Source organism: Phocoena phocoena, chromosome 14 (genome assembly GCF_963924675.1).
Source record: "Phocoena phocoena chromosome 14, mPhoPho1.1, whole genome shotgun sequence".
In the NCBI taxonomy this organism is placed as follows: domain Eukaryota; kingdom Metazoa; phylum Chordata; class Mammalia; order Artiodactyla; family Phocoenidae; genus Phocoena; species Phocoena phocoena.
In genome coordinates this window covers 31,742,283-31,768,912 of record NC_089232.1, presented here as the reverse complement: position 1 = coordinate 31,768,912, position 26,630 = coordinate 31,742,283, and the positions used below count along the sequence as shown (strand labels likewise).

Genomic DNA, 26,630 nt, shown 5'->3' with positions numbered 1-26,630 from the left:
ACACCTCATAGCAATCTGTATCATGGGCATTTAATGTTATTCCCATTTCACAAATGAAGAAACGGAGTCCCTTAGAAGTTCAGTAATGTTTCAAGATTACACAGCTAGGAAATGATGGACAAGGGATCAATTTCCTATGCAATGTATTTCCATTTTATTGTAATTATATTCATTGGAATCCATCCTTTTCTATATACATTTTACAATGGAGATTTATTCGTCAATTTTTAGTTCATTTCAAATTTTACCAATGGTTTCTACTACTGAGCTCTCTTGTGGCCACTATACCTACTAAGTTCAAATTTCCCAAATCAAAATTTTGATTTAAAAATGTCAAGATTTCAATCTTCCATCAATTTTTGATGTGCAGTTTTAGCTGTTTTGAATTTTACTTGAATATTTCTACCAGTAATATTCATTATAAACTGAAAAAAGTCTGACAGTTTATATTTAATTTTTGATTAAGAGAAAATTGTGATCCATTCCTCTCAGACAATGTAAGGTTTCTCTAAAGTGTGAAAAATAAAATATGTCCTTGGGGTCAAAAGGTCCTGCTCAGAAGCAGGATGAGGCATGGGAGATCTGGTAGAACTACTAATTTCACAATATCTGACTTTAAGAATTCCATATGTAGCAAGAGGCGTTGGTCCCAAATCTCAGCACTGGAATACTGGGCTGCCTTCTGAAGGGAATACTTGGAGTCCTTTGGGCCTCTGGGCTAAGCTTACATAAAAGCAGGTTGAAGAAGTACTTGGTCTCCTTCCTTGTAGGCTGACATACTTCAATATGAGGAAAGATAAACTCAAGGAAAAAACACATGATGTAAGGGGAAAGATCTTTATCTTCAAATACAGAGAAACAGGTCTAAACCATTTATTCTTGGCTTTTCCCTGGGTCTCACTCTGGTTCCTTCCACTTGGTTCTCACCTAGGGGACAATCCAAGGGCACCTCCTCCCTGGCTGGTCTCTTACCAACCAGTCTCAGGGCTGGCAGAAGTGAGTCATCAAAGGCTGTATGCAGAGAGAACACCCCAGGGGAGCTGGAGCTTCTAATTCTGGCTCTCTCTACAATTAAGGCAGAGATAAGTCACCACAGGTAAGCTCTGTCCACCTCTGCAGAAGGCTTCTCCTGCATCTCAGTGGGAGTGATGCATCTGAAAGGGTTTCCCCCAGAACGGTCTGAGTCACCGATAAGGAAGACTCCTTTTGGCTAATGAGAACTTGAAATAGAAAAAACATCAGAACTTCACGTTGTAGAACTAGGTAGGGCACATATTTAAAGATAGATAGATGAATCAGATCTTAAATAAATCTTCAGAAAAAGTAGGCAACTCTGGCTTTATTGATGCATCTTATACTAGAGCTCTTTGGATCCCTGGATCTTCTTTGAACACCATGTCTGTGAACTCAGCCCATTACCAATTCTCCCTGAATCACGGATGTCCAGCTCATTAAAGCTTTGTTATTTTCTCAGATTTGGAAAGGACGTAGGCAGGCAGGTTTTCCCCACAGTATGGATTTAAAAATTTTTAGGCATAATCCACTTCCACTAAAGATTTCTCTCTTTAGTTTCTTATGGTCTCTCTTTAGGGATTTTTTTTTTTTTTTGGAAGACTGCATATTAATGCAGGTCACATTCAGATAACACATTTTAGAAGTTCACAGGAAACTTTACCTTGCAGGGAGCTCTGTGATTTTCCCAGCTCAGTCCTTATGGCTCCATTATCTTGTATTATTTCATTTATGCCTCCACAAACATCTAGATGAAAAGCAGGTCTCAGGAAATAACAATGCCAGCATTGGAAACCAACCAACCAATCAACCAACCAACCAAGAGTTGCTCTTTGAAACTTAAAAATGTAGAGCTAGGCTTGGTACTAAGTGAAAGGTGCTTATGGAGCCCTTCAATCCTAGGAAGATCTGACTTAAGAAATAATACAAAGTGTAAATCATTTATTTTAATTAGGTCCATTTTAATAAAGTGTACAAGAGTTTACAACTCAAACAAGTATTCATAAAAACTATCAGATACATAAGATAGCTCACACAAAGGGTGCAATAACATAAACCCAAGAGTCTGCAAAAAAGAGGTATTGCAAGAACTGTTAAGATTAACTCTATAAATGTTTTTTTCCCTTTCTCATGTTCACAGACCTTGAGATTGTATGCACATATTGTTTCCTGAGGTCTGATGACCTCAACATTCCTTACAGCTGGGTCGACCTCCTCATTCAGTCAACTCAAAATATAGTCAGTAGGAGTTCGTTCACCTCTTCTGCATGGAACGAGCATGGTCCTTGGCCTTTATTCCATTCCTATCCCCTAACAAATGACGTTAAATATTCCCTCTTTCAAAGTAACATATTGCAGGCCTTGCAGTATTCTGCTCACTACTGCCCTCCCAATACCACACATGAGAGTTTAGGTCAAACCCTACTGAGTTTTATCCTTGTGGATGAGAAGAGCATGCTTACTGTGGAAATGAGTCTAAGGCAATGGCTGCTTTCTCTCACCTTTGTCCAGTACAACTCCAGTTCTAACTCGGTAGGCTAACGGAACTGAATTTACTCATTTCAAATACCTACTGTCACCTCTTGGTATTCTTTGGATGCCTTCATTAGGAGGTATTCAACACCATGGCAGAAAGCATGAGGATACACACACACACTCCAATCACACTCCTCAAACAGGAGTCTTTGGTGGACTCAGATACAACTGACTTGCCATTTCAGAGTGGGAAGGTGATATTGTCTTCTCTCACTCCCCAAATCCCACTTTAACTGACATTGGTAAAAAAAACCACTTCTGTATAATTCCTTACCAAAAGGAATCACATAGATCCCTCTAACATGTATATATGGTTCTATTAAATGCAATGTAGATGACATTGACTTAATTTCAAGAAAAAAACATTATTATAAACTCAAAACACTGTTTCACTCATACTGAGATTGCAGAGAAGTAACTCGGACTAAATTTCTTATGGAATTACAAGTTACAGGAATACTGGACTAAGCCACCAGTGTGCTGGTTAACATTTAGCCTCTTTTTTTGGCTTGTGGGATCTTAGTTCCCTGACCAGGGATCGAACCTGGGCCCACGGGAGTGAAAGCACAGAGTCTTAACCACTGGACCACCAGGGAATTTCCCCATTTAGCCATTTTTACAAGCTACTCTAGAGTCCTTCAAACATAAACTTGCCCCTGCATTCTAGGGCACTCTGGGCCTGTGTTAGATCAAGGTAGAGAGCATGAGGTTTTGGGGCTGTGTCTCCAGAGTAAGGCTGGGCTTCTGCCAACCTTCCTTCATCCTTTCTTCTAGTCCCTAAGAAAAGGGGAAGGTGAGCCATTTCACTCGTATTTGGAATTATTCCAGTGTGGTGAGATTATCACAGGCTAGGCTAAAATTTAAGAAAAACTGTTTACAGTAACAAGGGAGGCAAATAAAAATTAGCACGATCATTCATTCAGTCATACCTCTCACTCCCCACTTATTGGTACGATGATAATAGGGGAATGTCAAGTGAGGAAATGAACAAGGAAGGTGAGCCAGGAAGACTTGCAGGGGTAGAGAAAAAGCAGGAAAGACCTGTGTCTGGCAGTTTAAAGATGGGATCTGGGCATCACATGTGGGAGGCCTGTTTCCTAATAAAGGTCAAGGTGCAAATGAGGCTGGTAGGACCAGGAAGTCAGAGAGCAAGATGGCGTCCTGGCAATCAAGACACTGCCAGTGTGGATTCCCACATCGAAGCTGAGCAGCTAGTTGTTTTCACAGCCTAGCAAATTTATCTTGTAGCAAAAGAACACAAAAACAATTCCCAGCCAGATACTACTTTTTATTTTCAAGCATTTTGAAATCCTTCCTTAAGTGAACTTCACAAGTTTGCAAGTGTTCTGGTGGTTAAAACAAACAAAACCAACCAACAAACAAGTAGTCGACAGTCACTGGAAAAGGCAAGAATTTAAATTTACATGATTACATTTAAAATCTTCATGTTTACTCCAGAAAGCAGGATTGGAGGATTACAACTCAGGGATGGCTGTGGGCATTTACAAGGAGCTCTTGCCTCCTTACAAGCTGTGGTCTCTTCAGAGGCTCTCCTATGTATCTTTCATCAGAATAATCTGGGTTCCAAATTTCTCATAGAAAACTGCATCTGTGTGACCAGTAGCAATTCCGAACTTGACTGGCCTGTGTTCTCCAATTTTAATTCCAAACACACAGCAGAGAATAACATCTTTCTTTATTAAAGGGACCCAAGGGACTCCATTTTAGGTAGTATCCTTCCTGCTAAAGAGTGAGTTGGATCTCACCTTTCTCTAGTTTCCTATAATAAAATTTCCTATTTGATAGGATGCATACATACTATATAACCTATGTTTTGACAACTTCCTTAGGGAAGCAAATACAGCATGATCGAATTTCTATTGTCAGAATCACTCTGGTGATTGCACCTATTTTAAAGAAAACTGAAATCCGCTACTTTTTGAGTCAGCGAAATGTCCACCAAATAGCTGAAAACATTGATGTACGTGTATTCTAAAACTTACTAAATAATGGGTCAATAAGATACTGGTATTTTTCTTGACAGTTCACAAAGGTTGCCAGGTTAAACTCAGACCTAACGTGGGCGAGTGAATACATATACACCAGTCCACACATATGAAATTTTCAGCTCAACAATGAGTGGGCCCAAAATGAAATGGAGTTTGTGACCTAGATTTCTTTGGGTCCTGCCCTGCATCTGCTTCAAGCGTCAAATTTTGTTCATTCCATTTCCCAATCTAACCAGGATTTGGAGCTAAAGGGTTATCTGTGTGTGAACTCAAGAAACAGACATGCTAAATATTTTTCACCACACATAAGATAACTTCATGAATTCAATAGTGCCTGTTAGTCCATTAATGTGGATCCTTTAAGAGTTCATTAGTGCGTGCTGCGGGTCAATGCTTTATGTCTACATGTACCCTGGCTCATTGTGCTCCACTGAAATGAAAGGTCACAGGTTCCTGCATTCCGTACATGTGTAAAGCAAGTAACACATAAAACAAACTAAAACAAGTAATGCAGTATTTTGTTGACTATATGTTTTCTTTTTCTCCTTAGTGTTAACCTAATGCAGTAGTTGTTGGAAACATGCATCCGCTACTAATTCAAAGCGCCCTGAGCACTCCTGATTCCCTTAAAACGAAAATTTTCCAGATTTCCAGATTCAGGATGGACTCTGGCAAGAACATTTTATCTTTATTATTTTTTGGCCACGCCGTGCAGCATGCGGGATCTTAGTTCCCTGACCAGGGATTGAACCCATGCCCCCTGCACTGGGAGTGTGGAGTCCTAACCGCTGGACCGCCAGGGAAGTCCCAAGAACACTGTGTCTTTAAATGATGCATTTACTCTATATGATCCAAAGAAGATCAGCGCAGAGTTCACTAGTTATTAACTAATAATTAATGTAATCCAATAGTCCTAAAATTTTCATGCATCATTAAGAACACCACAAAAGTAATCTAGCATGTGTTTATATTCATTTCTTGTTCAAAAAAGGTATTTAGAGTCTCCAGCCATCATAGGTCTCCAGTGAGAATAAAAAAGGATTACAAGCACAGCTTGACAAATGAGTCAATTATGTAATAAAATTACCAAGATTTTATTGATTTTCACCTTGAGAACTAAAATGATCAGAAGGGAAGTGATCAAATAACCAAAGGAAAGTCATTTTGCAGGGCTGTTACAGAGGTAATCCTGAACACCTCTGGTGAATTAGAATGACCTTCTGCTTTAAGAGTTTCTGGGGTGAGAACTCTCCTTGAATATTCCCATCCTTTTCACTCCTGCACGTGAAGGCTTTAATTGATAAAGGCAAGGGAAGAGCTTGGGGTGCTAAGTTCCACACCTGTTAGCCAAAACTATTCAAATGGAAAGATGATTCTACATCCACTGTTACACAGAAAATTCAGAAATGATCATTGGGAGAAAAGCCCAATGAACATTTAACATCCATAAAAGTGAAGGACCAGCACTGCTGAAACCTCAGTTGGAAAATCATTGCTAGGAGCCCTGATCCAGTGCCTATTATTTAAATTTATCTTTTAACCTGGACAGCTGAAATAGGTGGAGACTAAACTACGAAAAGCCTTGAAAAGTATCTGTTCATATTTTACTGCCAAGATCCCTGAACTTCAAATTTAAAAGTGTGACACTTAACTGCAGTGGAGTTTGGCATTCAGGCTTGATTCTTGGACAAATTTCCCATAATCCTTAAATCATTAATCTGGGTTGGTAAGCAACTCTCCCAACATCTCCAGCTAGTGGAGAAATCACTAACATTTACTACAAGTCACAGGAAGCTTTCAAGTTGAAATAGGAAATTGAACATCTTCAGCAGAAATCTTCCCACTGAGACGTAAGTTTCATTTTAAGGCACTAATAATAAAGGGTATGAAAACAGCCAAGAATAAGTCAGATCTTTCCAGAAATACAAGACATTTCAAAAACACAAGCGAGGCACCTATCTGACCTACTTTAGCATCCAAGGGGACAGAGAATTGAAAGGTTTTCATGGCTGGCTGGTTCAGCTCTTTTCCTTTCTCCCTAACTTATTTACATGTCTCAGATTTCTATTTCCTCAAGAAGCAATAGACAAAGGTGACAAGGATGTGGAAAAACAAGCAAATCTAGTTTGTAGCCTAGTCTCATGATTAATTAATTTCCTACTGACAGCATGGAGTGCTCAGACCTAAGGTTTTTAAGTACTTTTTAAAATTACTTAGACCACAAACCCAGCGTTTGGAACTGTAACATTGTGCTCTTTTCTATTGTTCTGAGGGGGAACTGTATAAGGATAATAAATTTCTCAAGCCTGTGTAAATGGAATTTGTTCATGGCAAATTCTAGAGGGGAAAAAAAAAATCTACCTAGAAACTTCAGTTCCAACAGGATTTTCCTATATATTCCAATGAATTCAATTATGCCATGAGAAAAGAACTCAATAAAAACAGGGTTCAAGTCAGTTAGGTCAGGAGACCAATGTCAGCAAATGAGTGATTGTGGAGGTACGCGAGGTGGGACAGGGTTTAGCTAAAGGAAGAATGTTTCCTGTGCACACAGACATGCACACACATAGCTGTGCACTCACACGAATTTTTAAAGTGTGCACATGGGGAAGGCTCAACACTATTAGACACGAGCATAGATATCTGTTTGCATTTCTACAAAGGAAAGGATCTGACACACGTCACACACCCACAGACACTCATGCACGAGGACCCGTGTGGCTTGCACAGACTCAGATCCAGAGAATCCTTCTAGAGCTGCCGGCTTCACAGGAATGATTAGTATCTGCGGGATTACACTTCCTTTTGACGTGCAGAATTTTTATCTGGTTTTCTTTCCTGAAATATACCCTCTTCAAGAGTATGAAACCAAGTCCGGGAGGAACTCATCTTGATTCCTTGATAGACATGACTCAGAACAGGAACTACAGGAGTCAAACTAGCAATAACATGGCCCCTTTGGGAAGTTATTTCTGGATTTACTGGGAAGTAGTTCTAGACTTAAACAGTTTCTAGGCAAACAACAAAAAGCAGAGCTCTGGGTGGAGGTGGAGATGGAAATGCCTGGAAGTCCAGAAATCAATATAAACAAAAGAATTGAGCATAACTTAAAGGAGTTTCAACTAAGTTATCACCTCGACTGAGTTTGCTGACTGAAGAATTCCTGCTGACTCATGGAACTGGAAGATAATAATTGATATGTCCATATTTCTTCTTAGGAAGGCTCAGCTGGGAGTGATGTGGTGGGTATTAAGGGTGGGGTAGAGACAGAGGCCTAAGGCTCAGGTATGGCTCCTAAGGTTTCTGCTTGCCTGATTTCGAAGGAAAGGGCGCTAAAGCAAAAGGATCAGCAGCTGTCAGCTCCGTAGTCCTGGAGGAAAGGGATGTGATGGAAACAGAGCCCGCTATCGACTGCTTATTGGTTTGCGAAACAATTTTGTAGGCAGCGATGGGCTGGGCTTCTGGACTTGGCTCATCTTCTGGGCTATAGTGACGGGAATATTTGGATAAAGACTGGGGGCGGAATGGTTTGCCAGCCACGGGGCCTGAGACAGATTCTTTCTGGGGCTGAGGTCCTTTGTTTCTGTCATTAGGATGGGCGCCAGATTCCAGAGAGGTGCCCCTGGGAGAGACGCTGTCAAGATGGTCTGCTGCTTGTACAGAATGGGAGGGGTGGTTAGACGGTTGGGCAAAACCAGCCATGGAATACTGAGCTCGGACAGAGGGATGCACGGCTCGATCAAGGCCCGGGAGCAGAGGGATGTCATTGGTCTGACGGAGGAGACCGGGCTGCGCAGGAGACTCCGGGGAGGCGCTCTGGGCAATGGTTAACTCCTCCATGCTTTTCTTCTTAGTGAAAGGAGCTCTCAAGAACACGTCGGCCTCCTCTGGCTGGGAAGGAGCCACGCTGCCCTTGCAGACAAATGGGGCTTTGGTGAAAATGTCCACGTCATCAGCGGGAACCCTCGAGCTCCTGAAGGGAGCAGTGGCGAAAACATCTGGCTCACCGAGTCCGTCAGCGGTTGGCTGCGTGAGGGCTCCGAACTGGTTCTTTCTTCCACCTTGCGCTGCCTTGGCTTGCTCAGGAGAGACTTCTGGCTGAGCGAAAGGAGTGGCTCCTCCCAGCTTCCCCTGCGGAGGCCTGCAGCTCTCATCCTCTTCTGACGACTCCAAGAGGAGAGGTCGAGACCCACTGCAGTCCAGCATGTCCCCCTCGAGGTCGGTCCCCTCCTCTTCACTGCTGTGGAACGAGCTGTTGCTGGAAGGGCCATCTCGGGCCAAGTAGTCATATTCTAAACTGTTCTGAGTTTTCATTCCAGGTACTCTGGAGGGGTCTGGATACAGGGGAAGGTCTTTAAAACCCGTTGATTCTTTAAAGTGCTCTACAGTTATTACAGGATAGGGATTGGGCTCTCTCTGGATACCTAGAAAAGCACAAAACGCAGAATTAATGCACAGGTCCATTCAACTCTCCTTGGAACATTTAATGGTCAACCCGTGGCAGAAACATTGTGGAACCAAATAATAGATGTTGAAAATGGAAAAGGAAAAACAGAAAAAGAAAAGTCAGGCAAGGAAACTGCACACAAACTGGAACACAACCAATCACGGTCTCACATTTCGGAACACGATAGGCACGATGTGCAGGAAAGCAGATGAAGATGTTAGGCACAAAGACATTCAGCGTAACTATGCAATGCTCCTACGCACGGGGCCAGGCACTGACACCTGCTCTACCTGGTGCTGGCTAAGGATGGAATGAAAACAAACCCAGTCACTCATCTCCACATCCACCATGACAGTTCTGGCTGATGCAGAAATACTGTCTGGGGACAAACTCAAATCAGATGCGACATGTGGTCATCTGCTCCACACTGCCTGTAACTGAGGATGGAACCTCCCCCCCCCCCACCCCGCCAAAGCAGGAGAACGTGGCTGCTTGATAAATGCAAAATTACTTGATGATTTACATCATAAGCACTATTCAAAGAGCACAAGAGTGCCTCAAATATGAATACTGAAGGCACTTTCTAAGGGGAGGAGACATAATCAAAATCATATTAAATCAATCACCTTCAGCTAGAGTTGCCCTGGAATTTTGTTTTCAGTCTTCTAAGTTAGCAAAGATCTCCTCTGCTTAAATGAATCCATCATAAAGTTCTTTAAGCAGAAGGAGTAAAATGCACAGGTAATTACAGAAGTATTTGCAAACTCTAATAAACCAATCTATTTCTATCTAGGTAGAGGTGCCTCAGGGTGCTCTGGCTTTTAAAATCAAATAGACAATTATCAGAATGCAAGAGAGCTTACCTTCCAAGAAATATTAGCAGGTTGGAAGTATGTCATTGGGCACATGTTAGCAAGAGGGCAGGAAAAAGGCATATGTAACTAAGCAAGAAGAATCCAGAGAAAAGCGTGGCTGGGGGTAGAGATATCATGTCATCATGGGTTTCCCAACCCACCAGGGTAAGAAATTATAGGTACCATGATTTGGACTCTTATAGATGACTCAGAACCTCTGTACAGCGGAAATTCAATCATCCCCTCCCCACGTTACCCTCTCCCCTTCTAAGCAAACCATTAGGTAGTAGAAACTTCTGCTAACAATTTTCCCCTGCTAAAGTTTCTGCTTGAATTAACCACACAGAACACAGCAGAAGCGGCATCAAAATCAATTTATTGGGAAACCAGTTACTTAGAGGCATTACATTGTAAAGAGATGTAGAGAGAGATCTGAACATTTTAGAAGATACTGTACAAAAATACTATGTTTCTCTGAATCCTGTAACTTTTTAGCAGTGCTTCTTTTTAAACAGTTCTGACCTTAAATATTGTTTTCAGAAACAAAAAAGGTGGGTCCCCCCCTCACCCCGCCACCATTTTTATTTCTCTTTCTAGAACTCTGAATGTATTTGGTGAATTCCAAATTACAGGGTCTTTAAGTTAAATTCTGTACTGGTGCCAAATGGCTTTCTGAATAGTATATGAAGAGGATAAATGTTTCCTTGCATTATAACTTTAGTATGTGCACCCATATGGTGATAGGAAAGCGTTAGTCAGGGGACAGGAGATAAACGGAACACCTTCTCCTTTGCAATATATGTGGAAAGACATAATTCTAATCTCTCAGGCGAGTATATCGATGTGAGATCTGTCACAGTGATTCCCAGATGATGATGTCTGTGGGGAAATTCAAATGAAATGGGGCAGAGAAGTTTTCCAAGATAAGATTTGCTGAGCAAAGTGGTACGAATGGCCCCCAAAACTCCTTGAACCGCTTTCTAACACAGTTATCAGTTGGATAGTTTTTAGTTCCCAAAATTAAGTCATGACTTCTCATCTTCCAAAACCACCCTAAAAGCTGATGTGCTTCTATGGGAGAGCAAAATATCTCTCAGGAGAAAACTGGCAAATTTAGTCATGACCAACTCCGGCCACCATGGGAACCAATAATGAAAATGAGCACTAGTTTGACTGAAGCTAGTGTTCTGGGGAAATTTAAATGGCATGTAGTCAAATCAAATTGTGTGCACAGACCTCCAAAAAGCAGCTACCTATAGAACGCAGGGCATCTCGGATGCCTGCAGTGTTAGAGTACATTGTGAGAGCTGTAAAGTACCAAGTAGGGGTACCCATGTGCAGGGTCAGACAGGCTAGAAGGGCATTCCTAACCTATCTAAATTACTTACGTTAAAAGTGAGTTCTTGGTCAAGTCAACTGTAAACCTGCCAACTCAGAGCATATTCCATGACCTTCATGCTGAATAGGAAAAATCACACCTAAAATTGTGACAACTTTTAAAAACTTATATAGTCACAAAAATACTATAACATCAAGTTTGAAAGGAGAACTAGTCTCCAGTCCTTCAAAACAAGGCCAGACCTATTTCATCTCTCTCTTTGAACATGAATCTGCTCTATAGGATTGGAAAAGCACCTTTAAAGGATTTTCCCTTGAAGGCCAGATCTCTTAACCTTTCCATTCTTTTTAGAGGAGGTGCAGTATGACCAAGGCTGAGAGCAACCACCCTTCGTAACCCTCCAAGCCTGGCGTTCTGGAGAACAAAGACACGCAGTGGGTATGGGGCACGCAGACATCCACATTCCCTCAGGGAATTTTGGTGGTGGCAGCACAAGAAACAAAGCAGTCAAGAGAAGGACAGATTCTAAATAATTGTAAACAGAAGGTAGGCATTAAATCTTGTTGGTAGTTAGAGGGTTTTTTTTTTTTTGAATATGCGTGTGTTATTGCAGGGAGGGAAAGCATGTATTTTCAGGGTGAACAGTCCTTGTATATGAATATAGCCTTGTACTGTCAGAAAAACATGTTGGAAGCAGTCTGCCTACTAGCAATGAAAGACTTATACTAATTTAACCTCAGTGCCTTGGCCCAGTTCCTTTGGAAACCAATGGCATGCAGAGCAGATGCCCTGTGACCAGAAAACTCAATAAAGCTAGCCAGTTGTTCTTGGGGTAGGGGTGGGGAGTGATGGGCGGGGGCTTTGGGCTTAAACCTGGGACCTGGCCTCACAGGGTCAGGGTCTCCCTTATCAAGCATAAGGGTCTTCCTTATCAGGAAGCTTAAGGTAGGGCATTTTGTTCTATTTCCTCAAATTAAGTCATGTCTCTTTTCATTTTGCTTTAGCGCATTAAATTAAGCAAGAAGTCAAAACACACTTCTTTTTCTTGCTCTGATGTAGGACTGCGTGCCAGGTTGAGGTTAAGCACACTTTTTGACACTTCCACTAGGAATAAACTCCATTTTAGTCTATTTTGAGGCTGCAAATTAATGTCGATTTCAGTAAGAGCGTATATGCTTCAGAAAGAAGGCATCCTCAAAAGTATCTGATGCTTTGGCAACTATCCTCACCAATTCCCTATTAATTTCCAAAGCAACCCAAAGTGCTGAATAATTTAGAATAGGTTTACCCTGGAAATTTTATCTGATGGACAGTGAGGGCCAGTGTTTCCTAAAAAAGAATGAAAATCTGAAGTCTTAAATTGCAGGCTGGATATTCCTGAGTGCAATATATCATGCGTGACCAGAATTTTACTTTCTCCCATACTATAAAGAGAAATAACAGTTATAGGGAGTGTCAAAGACATAGTTCTTGCCCAAAACTGAAGGTGAAGTCTTGGGAGTATTGAGAAACCTTCTCGTATAGTTAGCAAATAGAAAGCAAAATACCCTTTACAAGAACTTCAGAAATGTAGCACCAAATGAAATTCACACTCTCAGAGCTGAATCAGGGAATCAGGAGATGTACCTCAAACTAATAATTTCCATGACCTTTTGCTTAGATAATAAAATTAAGCACTGGGTTCTACCATATGCTGTGGAGTTGCATTAAAACCCACGCCTGGAGAATAAGATATTTGATGGGGGACAACACTGGCTAGAGACGCTGGGTCTCTCAAGCCAATAGAGCAATTAAACGAGAGAGATTTCTCCCTGGGCATGAAACTGCCGTTGCCAACATAAAATGTTTAATTAAATTGGCCTGGGTACATTAAAGATTAAATTAGAGGAGGGTAGCTGCAAATCTGTGCTCGCTTTTACAGCTCCATGTCTGGTCATATCAAATGCAGGCTCACAGGGGTTTATTCTCTATGACTGCAGATGAAGCCGGGGTAGCCATGACTCATTAAAATGTCCTCTGCACGTCTCTCATACGTGTCTGCACTTTCCTTGTGCACAGGTGCTTATGGTCACTCAACAATATGTTTAAATCCTTCTCGCAAAAGTGGGTTTTCAGATCAGGAGAAGAGCAGCTACTGTAAGTTATTTAGTTATAGCTCTGAACGTCATGCTCCTGTTTTAACAGATAAAAGTCTTTATTTTCCTGTATGTTTACATAAGAAACTTGTTTACAGACTTGTTTTTTATACAGTACTTGTGTAGCAAAGTTCAAATTTCACATTTTTCTGTATAAGATAGCTTCATGTACCTCTGTTTGCTTTGTCTTCTTGGGAGGACAGGATAAAGGTCTGTGGTGAATACACATCCATGTGATGAGGGCGTGTGCGACAGGGCAGAGAATACTCCTAGGGCAAGGCTACATCAGAGTGGGAACCAGGAAGATATCTTCCATTCTAGCAACTACCATGCTGCTGCACAGATCAGCATTGTCCAAAGAACCTCTCTCCCCCATCACAGTGAAAGGAAACCCAAGAGAAACAAAATAGTATCTTGTTACAGATTATTTGAAATGGAGGCCATCTGGGATTCATTCTGACTCAAGAAATCCAAGCACATCCAACTCTAGGAACATTACTAGTGGGGAAAAGGAAAAGGCTAATAACTTTGTGCTGGTAAAATTACAGTCTCTTGAGAGGAATAAAAGATGGCTTTGTAATATCTGGAGTGTTTCAGTAAAGGTACCATTTTAAGTATCCATCTAATAGTTTCTCTGTTCTGCCTGGCAGCCTCTAATCTGCTTAATTCAGTAGTTTGGGCAATCCTGTCATTTTTATCCCCAAACTCTAAGTTCATGGCTACAGAATCCTGAATCTTACAGACTGAGAAAGCTAAGACTCCTGGAACTATAGACAAACATCGGCATGGGAGACTTTATTTTGGCCGAAGTTCTCTACAATCTGCATCTGTTCAGCTGCATTCATATGCCTCCACACCTCTGGGCTGAGGTCAACCCCAAAAGTCTCCTCCTTCCCCCAGCACTACTGAAGGCAGAACTGTTCCTGACCTGGGCGGTCGGTGGGGAGAGGTTGTGTTGGTTTGAATCATTTATCTCAGGAGACCCCGAAAAAAGGATTAGAAACAAAGCTAATATTTCATCTTGAGTAAAACAGGTTATTTTCCTGGATTTGTTCTCCTGTAATTATTAGCAATCCGAGTTCTATAATTCTAATTTGGGAAGAGCCAAGTCCAGTATCAAATGACACTGAACAAAGTGACAACCTCTTTCAGAGGTATTTCAGAACCCCTATCTTTCAATTTTCCAAACCATACTAAAGACAGGTGAAATTGTATAAGTTCCCTTATTCAGAATATTAAGGAAGTTAAGACTGCTTGTCGTCGCATTCCATCATAAGGTCCTCTCTGGGAATCTTCGGTGAATTACTCATTCTTCTTACTCTCTTCAACAGTAACCACTCTTCAGCTTAGGCGAGTGATTTTGCTTTTTGGAAACATCTAAATGTTACTTAGAACCAAGAGCGGTAGGAAAAGATCAAGAAAGAGAGCATACTACTTTCAGATGCTGAAAGCGATACTAATTAGATAATACAACTGATTTTCTTATATTTTATTATCTTTCTTGATAGTATTGAATATTTCTAAGGAGAGAAGTTTCAAAAATAACATAAATGGTGGCAGCATCATTAGAATAAGTATGTTTCCCAAGTAAAACCAGATGCCTTTGAAGGGAACACTCAATTAGGTATCGCAACTCTGATACGTCTGCTAAAGAAATCATTAATTATAATCACATTTAGAAGTGTCCATTTAAAGCTTATCTCCTCTGAGGGCTGTGCTTTTAAAAACACTGGGACTTGAATTTGGTGATCTAGTTATCTGAATGCTGTAAAGGGAAAAAAATCCAATTTGTGATGTTTTCTGGTACAGGTACTACTTTTGCACAGTCGGAATAAGAGCAAATCAGAAACATATGCTTACAGTTATTTGTCCATTTTTAAATGGCAGGTCCTCGATTATACAGTTTAAAAGAATTGAAATCTTCTGATACTGTTTTGTTGGAATAGGTAGATACGTGTGTGTAATATTAAAAAAAAGGAAAATCTATGTCCAAAACTCTGTGATGATTTATGGGTCTCTTCAGATAACTAAGAGAGAGAGCAACCCGGGTTAGTGAAAGCCCACTGTAACTCTCTAAAATGTAAATACTGCTACAGTAATAGTAAGAGCTACAGAAGATAACTGAAGAACATCAGGATTATATAAATCCTTCATAGTCCTCCTGAAGCATCATAATAAATACTTAGAACCCTAGAATCCTATAACCTTAAAAACCATCTAGTCCAAACTCATCATTGTCAGTAAGGAGCAGCCCTAAGAAGTGAAGCCCCTGCTGAAGCCCCACTAGGCCAGGGACTGGCAAAGGTCAGGACAAGCTCCCAGGTGGCCTGTCCTGCCCGGGTCTCTTCTCCCACCACCTGCTTTAGGTCCCACATCTGTGAAACGAAGTGGATGGACTAGAATAATCTCTAAGGTCCCTATTGTAGCTCAGTCTACAGTTTCAAAGTTCTATCAATTATTAGCATACTATACTCATCTCAAATAAACCCCTTTTAGCTCAAGGATGATGCTATAAACTAAAGAGGTCCCTTTAATCAAGTCACTCACATGTCTTCTTTAGCAGAAAAATAGTTCTCTCCTTTGAAGCCCTACTCCTAAAGCATAAACTCAAGATAATTTCATGTCATTATCCCCCTCAGGCTTCCTCCACCCAGTCTCTCTCGTTTCTAGTCTATTCATTTTCATTAACATTCTCCATTAAGCTTTATTGAGCCAAATGACTAGATAATATATCTCAATGTGATTACGGGTAATACATGAAAGGAATAATTTAGAGACACTTACCTAATTTCTAAACTGTACTCTTCGTGGTTTCAATTAAATTGAGAAACTAGATATTTCATTATATTTCTAACATGTATGTATGAAAAAAAATCAAACTGGAAAACATAGGCATAAAACATTATTCTTATTTAAAAATAAACATCTCTTTCATTAGTTTATATATTCTTTCTATGTCTGGGAAAAAGAATACCATTTTGATCTTCAGTAATATTCCTGTCCATAAAGGGGCAAACCAAGTCCCATTTTCACTGCTCTCCAATCATGGAGAGCTCTTCGAGGATATCTTTTTTTTTTTTGCGGTACGCGGGCCTCTAACTGTTGTGGCCTCTCCCGTTGCGGAGCACAGGCTCCGGACGCGCAGGCTCAGCGGCCATGGCTCACGGGCCCAGCCGCTCCGCGGCATGTGGGATCTTCCCAGACCGGGGCACGAACCCGTGTCCACTGCATCGGCAGGCGGACTCTCAACCACTGCGCCACCAGGGAAGCCCAAGGATCTTTTTTAACCCTCAGCAGGTAGGTTGTGCCTCCCTCAATTTCGGAAATGACCCATTATCCTAACAGAGGCCTGTACTTAGTGTGTCTAGTTTCAGCTGACACGGAAGTACTTAAAGTCAGAAGGAAGACTGAAAGGTTCCAATTTTTCCTCTGATACCTTTCAAAGGCTGTTCTCACATTGCTGGGGTCAAAGCTTGACCTCCAGGGTACAAGGTTTTGCAGGCGGTTGTTGCTGTTCGGCTTTCTTTTTTTCCCCCTTAAAGAGCAAACGTGAAGAAGAAGAACAAAAGTGCTAGACAGGGAAATAAGCAATGGACCTGGAATTTTATTGGTACAAATCTGATCAACTAAGAAGTTCCCTTCTGACCATAAAAATGGCACTCAAGGAAGAGAACCAAATGGGGTTCTCTGTGCCTACCTCTTTCAAAAGGGTGATTTTATAAAACTGCTTTGCATGGAAGGAAAAAAATATACTTCGGTGAGTAAGGACATATACAGAGGGTGACCATGAGTCATGTTGTCACATTAGTGCAGGGGCCTTTATTTATTTTATGAACAATATTCTAAGGTTAGTGAGAAACTATGGTTTGTTTTGTTTTTTTAAATCTAGGATGCCAAGGAAAACCAACTGAACATATTTCATTGGCTGCATCCTTCAATTCAAACATCAGAGAGAAAGAAAGGTAAGTAGCCCGAGTCAAACTGTGCCTAGTGTGTCAGCATACTTATTTCTGATTATCTGAAAATAAACAACATGCTTATTCTACAAAGACAGAGGACCTGCTGAAAGCTTATAGCAACACACAAGTCTACTCAAAATGATTCCATATGTTACACTGTAGGATTGCTGCGTAGTTAGTTATACAAGGGAAAGAGATCAAAACCCTGTACAGACACCTGATATCGGACTTGAAACGCCAAGTGGAAACAGAACTATTCAGCGTCTTCATTTATACACAATTTACAATATTTGATTCAAAATAAAAATCACAAGAAAAATACATCTGTTTCTGCTACAATTCCTTCCCCTCCCCCATCCACCCCCCCCCCATGAAAAGTCTTCTAATAAAAGGTATCATATTACCACCACTGTCTGGTTTTGGTCTAATTCTGAGATCCCGGCTTGGGACAGTTAACACGAAAAGGAATGGCAATACTTGGAATTTATATAATGTACACATTTTATCCAAGGATCTCAAGTACTTGCAGTCATGTCTCCAGATCTGAGAAATCACGGTTCAATGGAAGCCAGAGTGCTGGACGAATGCTGGGCAGGTTGCATGGGGTGTGAAATCCCTTGGCTAAGTCTACGATCAAACAAGGTCAAAGTTGGTTGGCTAGAGCTGGGCTCAATTTCTCTTTCCAAACATATACCATCAGTCAGTTTTACCCTCTCTTAAACCACACACCCATCTCCAGGTTACTACCTCGAGTTAAGACCAACTGAAGAAGCCATGTCCTCATGATAATGCAGCAGCATAAAAAGCAAAAACAGAGAAACACATTCATCAGCAACGGGCCAAAGGAGATGGGGTTGGGAGGATTGATTTGGGAGGCCATTCCTAGCAAGAATGAGACAAAGGTGTCAATTCACTAGTTTCAGTTACAGTTAAGCTTTTGGTGGAGTCAATTCCAGCAGAGGTGAAGCTCATGGCATCTAGCGTTTGATTTAAGATAATGCTATTGAAGAAGGGTAATGAGAAAACACAGCAAACTAACAGAGAGGAGCTGGCCAAGGAGTATCTGGAGGGCCAAAGTGATTTTCTTTCCTTATCATCTCTATGGGAGAAGGCAAGGGGTAGTAGGAGATTAGGGCTAGAAGGCCCCTTATTTGCAGATTTAAAAAAAAAATCATTTTCTTTTAACTCTGTAATGAAAACGTATATTACGGTATGAAGGTTACAGAACTGCATCTGCTACTGGGTCACGGCTACAGGTCTATGAGCTGATCCACCAGCAGTAAAGACCTGGCTAGGTTAGGAAGACTGGACTCAGAGCTCCCACTGCTGTTTCTAGAGTGCCCACCTGGAAGTGGAGAGATAGGAATTCAGTACAAAACACAGAGGGTTAGGGTTTAGATGTGCAGAACAAGCAAAGGAGAAACAAAACAAACCAAAACACCCTAGAGAAACAACAATTTACATTTTTCAAACTCTTAGATGTTAATTTTTAAACATATAAATTAGCGATCCACCACCTCCCACCAAACGTTCAAGCACTGTGTGCATACCCTACTGTAGGCAGGAGACCTTGCAAAGAGGATGCTATTTTCAAATGAATAGCTATTTTGCCTGAGAACTGCTGGCTGTACACTAACTTCCTGGTAACATCAACTCATTTCCCTGTAAAGTAAAAATCCGTGATTTTTGATTTGGGGAGGAATTGGTTATTAAGACTACTGTAATAAAAACATGGTTTAAAAATATATAGATGGGGGATGGGATAGGGAGGGTGGGAGGGAGATGCAAGAGGGAGGGGATATGGGAATATGTGTATATGTATAGCTGATTCACTTTGTTATACAGCAGTAACTAACACAACACTGTAAAGCAATTATACTACAATAAAGATGTTAAAAAAAAAACAAAACAGCTTTGGGTTTTTGAGCGTAGAAAATAAATAAATGTAAATAACACCTATATATATATGTATATATATGTGTGTATATGTGTGTATATATATATGTGTGTGTGTATATATATATACATATATATATGTATATATATGGTCTTAGGGCAATTCAGTGTTTTATGGCATGGTCAAATGATTTTAAAACAACAAAGAAGAAAAAGCATGCTCCACAAATGTCCAAAAGATGCAAATGATATCAAAGTACCATTGTTAATCTCTTTGGGAAGAATATTTATTACAGATTGTTCTAATTATGATAAGAAATATCCTATGCATTTTTTTTTTATATATATATCTTCAGGTTTCCATTGACTGAAGATCACTTTATTTTTAGCCTGACACTTCGTAAAAACCAGCTTTTAGTCAAATTATTACTTTTAGTCAAATATTATTTTTCTTCTCTCTAAATAAACACCATGGTCATGCTTTAAGATACCTATATTAGTACCTTTACCTGTGTCTCCATCTATCTACACTGGTCCAGCCCATAATGATTGTTATTACCCTCAATTTCCTTCATTAAATGTTGATGCTTCCTCCCCCACACACACCTTGTAGATTAGGTACATTACTATTTTGAAGAGAGCTGATGTCAAACTCTTCTCTTTTCCCCATCCTCTCTTTCTTACCTTGTGGGTTTTTGGTTATCAATACAGGAATAGGGTCAAACTCATCTTCTGCCACCTTGTCCGAGCCCTCAGGGACATCAAAACCTGAGATGAGATTACTATCTTCCGCAGCTTAATACAGAATGCAAGTACACAAGCAGAAACAACAGAGGTAGAGATTAGCAAATGAGAGAATACATAAGAGGCACACAGTTCCCAACTGTACAATCACTGTTGTTTTTAAAGATGAAAATGCTTATTTTCCTGAGTTGAAATAAAAGTAGTAAAGCTGGAAAACTTGGGGAAATAGGAAAAAATGCTTCAGAGCTGGCCGTGTTAAGACTTCCATAAATGAGAAGGGAGAAGTGTTATAGGAAGAATTCTCCCTACCTTTATAAGGTCATTAAATGTAGCTATTGTGAGATATCTCTTCACCGTCAGTAATTCACAAAGGCACGGGATTTAGTCATTTATCTTCTTTATTGAGCAAACAGAGGCCGGACTAACAATATTCAGAAACACTCAAAAAACAAGGGCAGCGTGGAGATAATCAGTCACCCTTTAAGAAGTAACCAGTGTATACAAGGCAAACAGAATACTTCTGAAAGAACTCACTGCCCTGTGATTGGGAAAAAAGACATTCAAACACTGATGCCCCAGTAACGTTGGGGCAGAAGATCACATGCACTGAGATTTCAAGCTGAAGTGTACTAGAAGTTCTTCTCCATTCTACAAGCAAGTGCTAGCTGAGCACCTATTTTGCAAGTGATGTTTCTCTGTAATTACTCATTGCTGCTGACACACTCCTGTCAGACATAATTGGCTAAATAGGTAACTTCTCTCTACACGCTCTATAAAAACATGGTTATTTTAATGCTATTAAGGGTAAAAACAAAAACTCAGCTATTACCATTGCAAACCAAAGGCTAATTATTTTTTAGTCATCTCAGGGAGGCTTCCTTCCTAAATTTCCTTCAGAAAGGACTTACAAGCTGTTCCTTTAATATGTATTTGCTCCTTCCAGAAAACCACGTTCACTATCTAAGCCCAGAAAGTTTAGTGAATGCCTGCGTACGGTAAGCCAGGCATAGTGCCTGTCACTCTCATGAACTACTCACTGAATAGCACTCAATTCAAGCTACCTCTGTCCCTCAGAATTTCAAACCAGTATTAACCCAAGACTAATAAATGGAAACAGTAGATTAGAAAGAGAAACCCAGTAATTAATCATGACTCAAAGGTTAACTAAAATTCAAAACTTTTACGAGTTCAATCTTTGAGACTGACTTTTGAAGACTGATGCTTTTTTCTTTATTGTAGTGATCACTATCAAAAAACTTTAAATCTGATTTAATGAAACAGTTTTAAGTTCTAAGGCCAACAAGTATCTAATTATAGTCAGTTAGTGGACAGTCAACTCAACCCTGAGCTGACTGCAAAGGTATGTAGCTCTGTCTTTAATAGAAAGCATGGAATATCTGCATCCCAGGTGACTGCCAGAAAGCAACATCTCCACAGTCTGTTGTCCCAGCCTTATTCAATATTCTTACTGAGAGGAACTTTAACACAGGGGCTAAGGGTACAAACTCAAGTTTTCCACTTAAGGAGGTGGTTAAAAAACTTCACTAGCAAAGACTTTTGTCAAGGAAAATTCTCGGGAGTTGCTCAGTTCTTCTCCTCTAAGGATACATGTGGGCCGAAGAAGAGGAAAGCATTTACCTTTATGGGCCGGAGCAGAGATCGCTATGGGGGCAAATTCTTCCAGAAGGTCAGTAGTAGGGTTAGAAAGCAGAGAGCAATCAATCAGGGAATCTTCCCCGGTGAGAGAATCTGAGTCCAGATTAACAGCATCCCAGGTCAGTGATGGCATTAAATGGCACACACAACGATATCATGAGGTTAGGTCTTAGCCTTTAAGTTACTGCATTTATTGCGTTGGCCAAAAAGTTCGTTCGGGTTTTTCCGTAAGCGCGTACAAAAACCCGAACGAACTTTTTGGCCAACCCAATACATTATACATACAAGCCAAGGCGGGAGAAGGAAAACCAAAAGAAACCCGTTAAGCACCCTGTATTTTCATCTAGAGAAACATGTATTTCTAAACTTCTCTTAACAGATATATATAAATATGGAAGAATTTTTTTGCCCAGAGGTTGCTGGTTAAGCAAGTATATGGTTTGGATGTCAATAAAACTTTGGCAACTCAGTTCTCAGCAAATGTCATTTGGGAAAAAGGACTTCGCAACTAAAGAGTTTCACTTAAACTTTCCCTAAACATTCACTGAAAAAAGTTGCTATAAGATGAGGTATCCAAGCTGACAAAGAAGGGGGTTGTCCCTGGCTTCTTATTAGCAGAATATGGTATGATTAGGCAGTACTGTTTTAGAACTCAACCCAATCCCCATTCAAAATAGAATGATCTTGTCTCTTATTAGTATTCTTTAAATCTGAATTGCTCCTTGGAACACATGATTTTGCTTTTAGTTAAGGAACAGAAGGAAGATTAAATTCAGAGTTCAAGTATTTCAACACATAAATTGTTTTCTGGGGGAGTTTTCTAGGAGAAAACAGCCAAGTAATAAGCACAAGGAAAAAGAACCATATTGTCTTCTGTGTCATTTTTTTTTTTAACCTGGATGAGTTTATTCTCATATTTCCTAGACTTCTAATTGTTTCTGTTCCAAGTAAGCAAAGTGGACACTTTTATCAAGGTAATTATGGACTCAATAAAAATGAAGGTTATCAAATCTGTATTTAAGGAATTGTAGTTAAGGAATGGATCCAGGGAAGATTTCAACTTTGCCTACAATTTAATAGCAAATCACCTAGATTTGATTAAAGCTCTGTGCTGGGAATAGAATGTTAACACACATAACACGAGCCCCCATGGACATCACTGACATTGTTAGATCCAAAAGACTGCTCAGTACCCAGGAGGAGTTAAGGGCATCCTTACAACTCAGCAGAGTTCTTTAATTAAGGAAGTAGAGGGAACCCGCCACCAGTGACAAAAATCTTCAATAAAGACAGACTGAAATCAAAGAAAGCCCAGGTATCACTCTACAAAGAACATGGCTCCAAAAAGGTACTCTACTCTTTAGTGAGGAAACACATCGCTCAACATCTAAAGCTGGGGCTGTAATGATGCAGAGCATCCATTCCAGGAGGAACTAACCAGGCTGTGAAATAAGCCCAGGACCATCTGCCGCAGGTGGAAAGCCTGACTCAGAGGGCTCCCCGAACTGACCAGTTCCTGCAGCCCCAGAGACTCCTGACTGACCTGTGCGGTTTGAGGTCACAGATTCCGTCTGAGAGGGGAGGCGCTGGGCCGCCGGGGGCTCCAGTCCTGGTATCAGACTCTCAACAGCAACATCAGCTTTTTCTTTTGTAACAGAGCATTAAGAGAGGAGAGGAAAGGGTAAGGGAAAGGTAATCAGAAGGTTCCTTGGATGATTCTGTGAAGGCTTTCTTCTGCTTGTCTCTAAAATGCCCACCTCAGGTAAGATGGAAAGCACAGTAAGTTGCTTGCTTTCTGCTGCTTCGAGTGTCTGGGCTTCACTGACAGAGCAGGCACGTGCAAGGTGAACCACGGTGGCTAGTCTCGGTGATTCTCAGTTTTTACAGATAAATGCTGAATGCGAGCTATTCAAGCAGACCTCTTACGTGTCAGAAGACATAGGCTCAAAGGCACCTTAATGTCTTCTGGTAACTGTGCTTTGCTTAAGGGATAAACTTGGGGCCAAACATGCTCTGTGCCTTGCAAAGGCCACTAGTCCACCTCAAATCCCATGCCATGCTGTAGCTGGAGGTACTCTTTACCATGTGACATGCCCCAGCTGGAGGAACATCTCTCTGAAGGGTCACAGCATTTCTGAGTTCTAGGACTTTGTGCTCCTGTAGTACAGGGGCCCTGGACATTTTATAGGTCTTGCCTGCCTTGCGGCTGGAGCACAAGAAAATGTAAAAGCAAGCAGATCAAGCCCCTGCCCTGGATTCTACTCATAGGGCCTCAACGTGGGGCAAATGTTTTCTCAGTTACTGACACTTGGCACATACAGAGGCCTTCTAAAGAAGAATCTGCTAAAGGTGAAGTCCACCTGGAAACCAACTTTTTTCATGAAGCTTTTGTAACGAAATGTGAATTTTTCCACATTCCCCTTAGTTCACAAGAGATTCACTCTAGAAATCTCAGTGTTTCAAGAATAAATAACGGCGCTGTGCTGCTGAAAGGCAGAGATAACACTTCGTTTGGGGCGATAACAAGGGAGATTAAACAGCCCTGGCTTCTGGGTTAGCACAAAGCATCACTCCAACACCAGGAGGCTTCGTGGCATTTCCGCTCCACAGCAGGGCTATACTCAGTAGGGATCTGTTAACCAGTTAGTTGCCATTTTTGAAACAGACACACATATCATGCATGACTGAAGAAACAGAGATGATGACTTTACCAATTACAGCATCAGAAGTGCTACCAAAAGGATCTGTCATAGGCAAGAGGTCAGGGAGCAGAAGAGAAGTGTCAGGAGATTTGAGTCCCTCGATTAGTTTTTCTAGGTTGGGCAGAGAAGTAAAGAGAAAGCAAAAATGCAATGAGATATTCAAGTAAGCCGATCGTTTACCATTTTCTATACAAACACATTTTAGGGGTCAAAATTTTACATAGATTCAGCATAAAAACAAACACTGCTAGTATTTTGTTAAAAATAGGCTCTCAAAGTTTAAAAATGATTATTTCCCCAGATGAAGTAGTCACTTTGTAAGGCATTCAAGATGCTGCCCTAAGTTTGTTTTTAAATTTGTGGTATAATTTACACTGAATAAAAGCCACCAATTTTAAGTGTACAATTTGATGTATTTTGACAAATGTACACATAAGCACTACGGAAATAATGAGGTAGAACATTTCCATCACCCCAAAAAGGACCCTTGTGCCCCTCTCTAGTCAATGCCTTCCTCTTACCCCTAGATGCTGGCAGCAACTCATCTGCTTTCTGTCCTTATAGCTTTGCTTTTTCTACCATTTCCTACATAGTATGTAGTCTTTTCTGATGTCCTTCATTTAGCATAACGTTCCTGAGATTCCTCCATGTTGTGGCATACATCAGTAGTTTGTTTTATTGCTGAGTAGTGTTTCACTGTATGAATGGACCACATTTTGTTGACTCATTCATCAGCTGACGGATATTTGGTTATTTCCAGCTTTTAGCTATTAAAAATAAAGCTTCCATAAACATATGCATATAAGTCTTTGTGTATTCATATCTCTTCCTGGGCTTAGTTTTGAATCTCTCTCTCTTTTTTTTTTTTTGTCTTGCATTTAGAAATGGTTTATGACTCACCAAGAGAAGCAATGAAACCACACCTAAGTTAACTTTAACAATCATTTATTGTCTGCCAACCGAGAGCTTGTGACACCCCTGGTATACTCTTATTATTAAACTGTCAAATCTCACAAAATTCACCTAAGCCTGCAGATGGATTACTTTTGATGTCTTCTGGCTAAAAAAACAAAAGGACATGAGAAGCCACCAGATTTGTCACACCTGATAACTTAATGTGTGATAACATGGACACATTAAGGAGCCTTCCAAGACAACTCTTTAGCCCGATCCATCAACAACTCTCTACCTGTAACCTATTAAAAGTAGAGCATTAAAATAAAGTTTCTCAAGTAATTAAAAAAAAAAGCAGAGCCTTAACTTGACACAAAGTAATGAATCACAGACTCTTACAGAAAGAAGGGAATTAAGAGCTCATACTTCCTTTTACTTACAAAGAGACTGAGACCACATACATTCTATAATTTGCCCAGTTAAAGGCCTGTCAACAATGCTTCTTCTATCACAAAAATAAACTGCCTTTAAGATAAAGCTAGAATTAAAATGTCTGAGAAAAAGAAATGCAAAGTTCAAGTATGTGTGTATAACATTTTAATGAATCTGTATTCTTCTAGGCTATCAGGAATCAAGATAAGCAAAGATGAAATAGATATTCACTGAGGGACAGAAACCAAATTTTAGGTGATCTGTAATCTAGGTGATCTATAACTACACAGATGAAACAAAATAATGGATTTTAGCATCTTGGCAAGATAATTTGCTTTGGTACGATTAACATACTGCACAAAAAGCCATTTTTATACGTGAAACCAATTTACCATCTTTGAAATGTATAACATGTGGCTATCTTTGAAGTAAATACCAATATGCTACATATCTCATTTATACCTAATTTTTATTGAAGGAAGGAAGGAAAGAAGGAAGGAAGGAAGAAAGCAGCCTCTCATCAGCAGGGAAAAAAAACAGCGTTCTAACCAAGTATACAAGTGTAATAACATCAGCACTAATCTTGAACTGTACATGACATTATAAGAAAAGATGTTTAAAATATCTTGGACAATTTTCAGCATACTGGCAAAAGTAAGATGGTTTTCCCCAAAAGTCTGATTTTTCATTATTCTGAACACTAGCTTTTGTTTTATTCCCCCCACCCCGAAAGGTTCTCTCACTTAAAAAAAAAAAAAAAAAAAGTAATGATCTTCTATCCTTTTAGCACTCAGATATTTGCAATCTTGTGAAGCAATGGATAAAAAGTAAAGGCCCCAACATTACTTGTTTTTCATACAGCAGTTTGTCTTGGCCTTTCCAGTGACTGGGTGTGACCCTGGGGCAGTTCCTGAAACAGATCTCCTTATCTGTAAAATACAGTCACCTCCCCCTAACCTTTTTGTATTAGTCACTCAAACATCATCTAAGCCTTTCTCCACCCTCCCTGCCACATT

General features: G+C 40.4%; 1 protein-coding gene across 4 annotated transcripts in view; it reads right to left on the bottom strand.

The window, feature by feature from the left end:
• Nucleotides 1-7,850: 7,850 nt before the first annotated feature.
• Nucleotides 7,851-26,630, bottom strand: part of AAK1 (AP2 associated kinase 1) — a 165,618-nt gene continuing 146,838 nt past the window's right edge. For 2 of the 4 annotated variants that reach the window (XM_065890911.1, XM_065890912.1), the window contains exon 16: nucleotides 7,851-8,980. In XM_065890911.1, coding sequence (XP_065746983.1) covers nucleotides 7,851-8,980 — 1,130 coding nt within the window. Of the gene's footprint in view, nucleotides 8,981-18,540; nucleotides 18,636-19,870; nucleotides 19,982-21,568; nucleotides 21,680-23,129; nucleotides 23,232-24,297; nucleotides 24,400-26,630 lie in introns of those variants that run through there. The other 2 variants (XM_065890913.1, XM_065890914.1) reach the window with 2 other exon arrangements.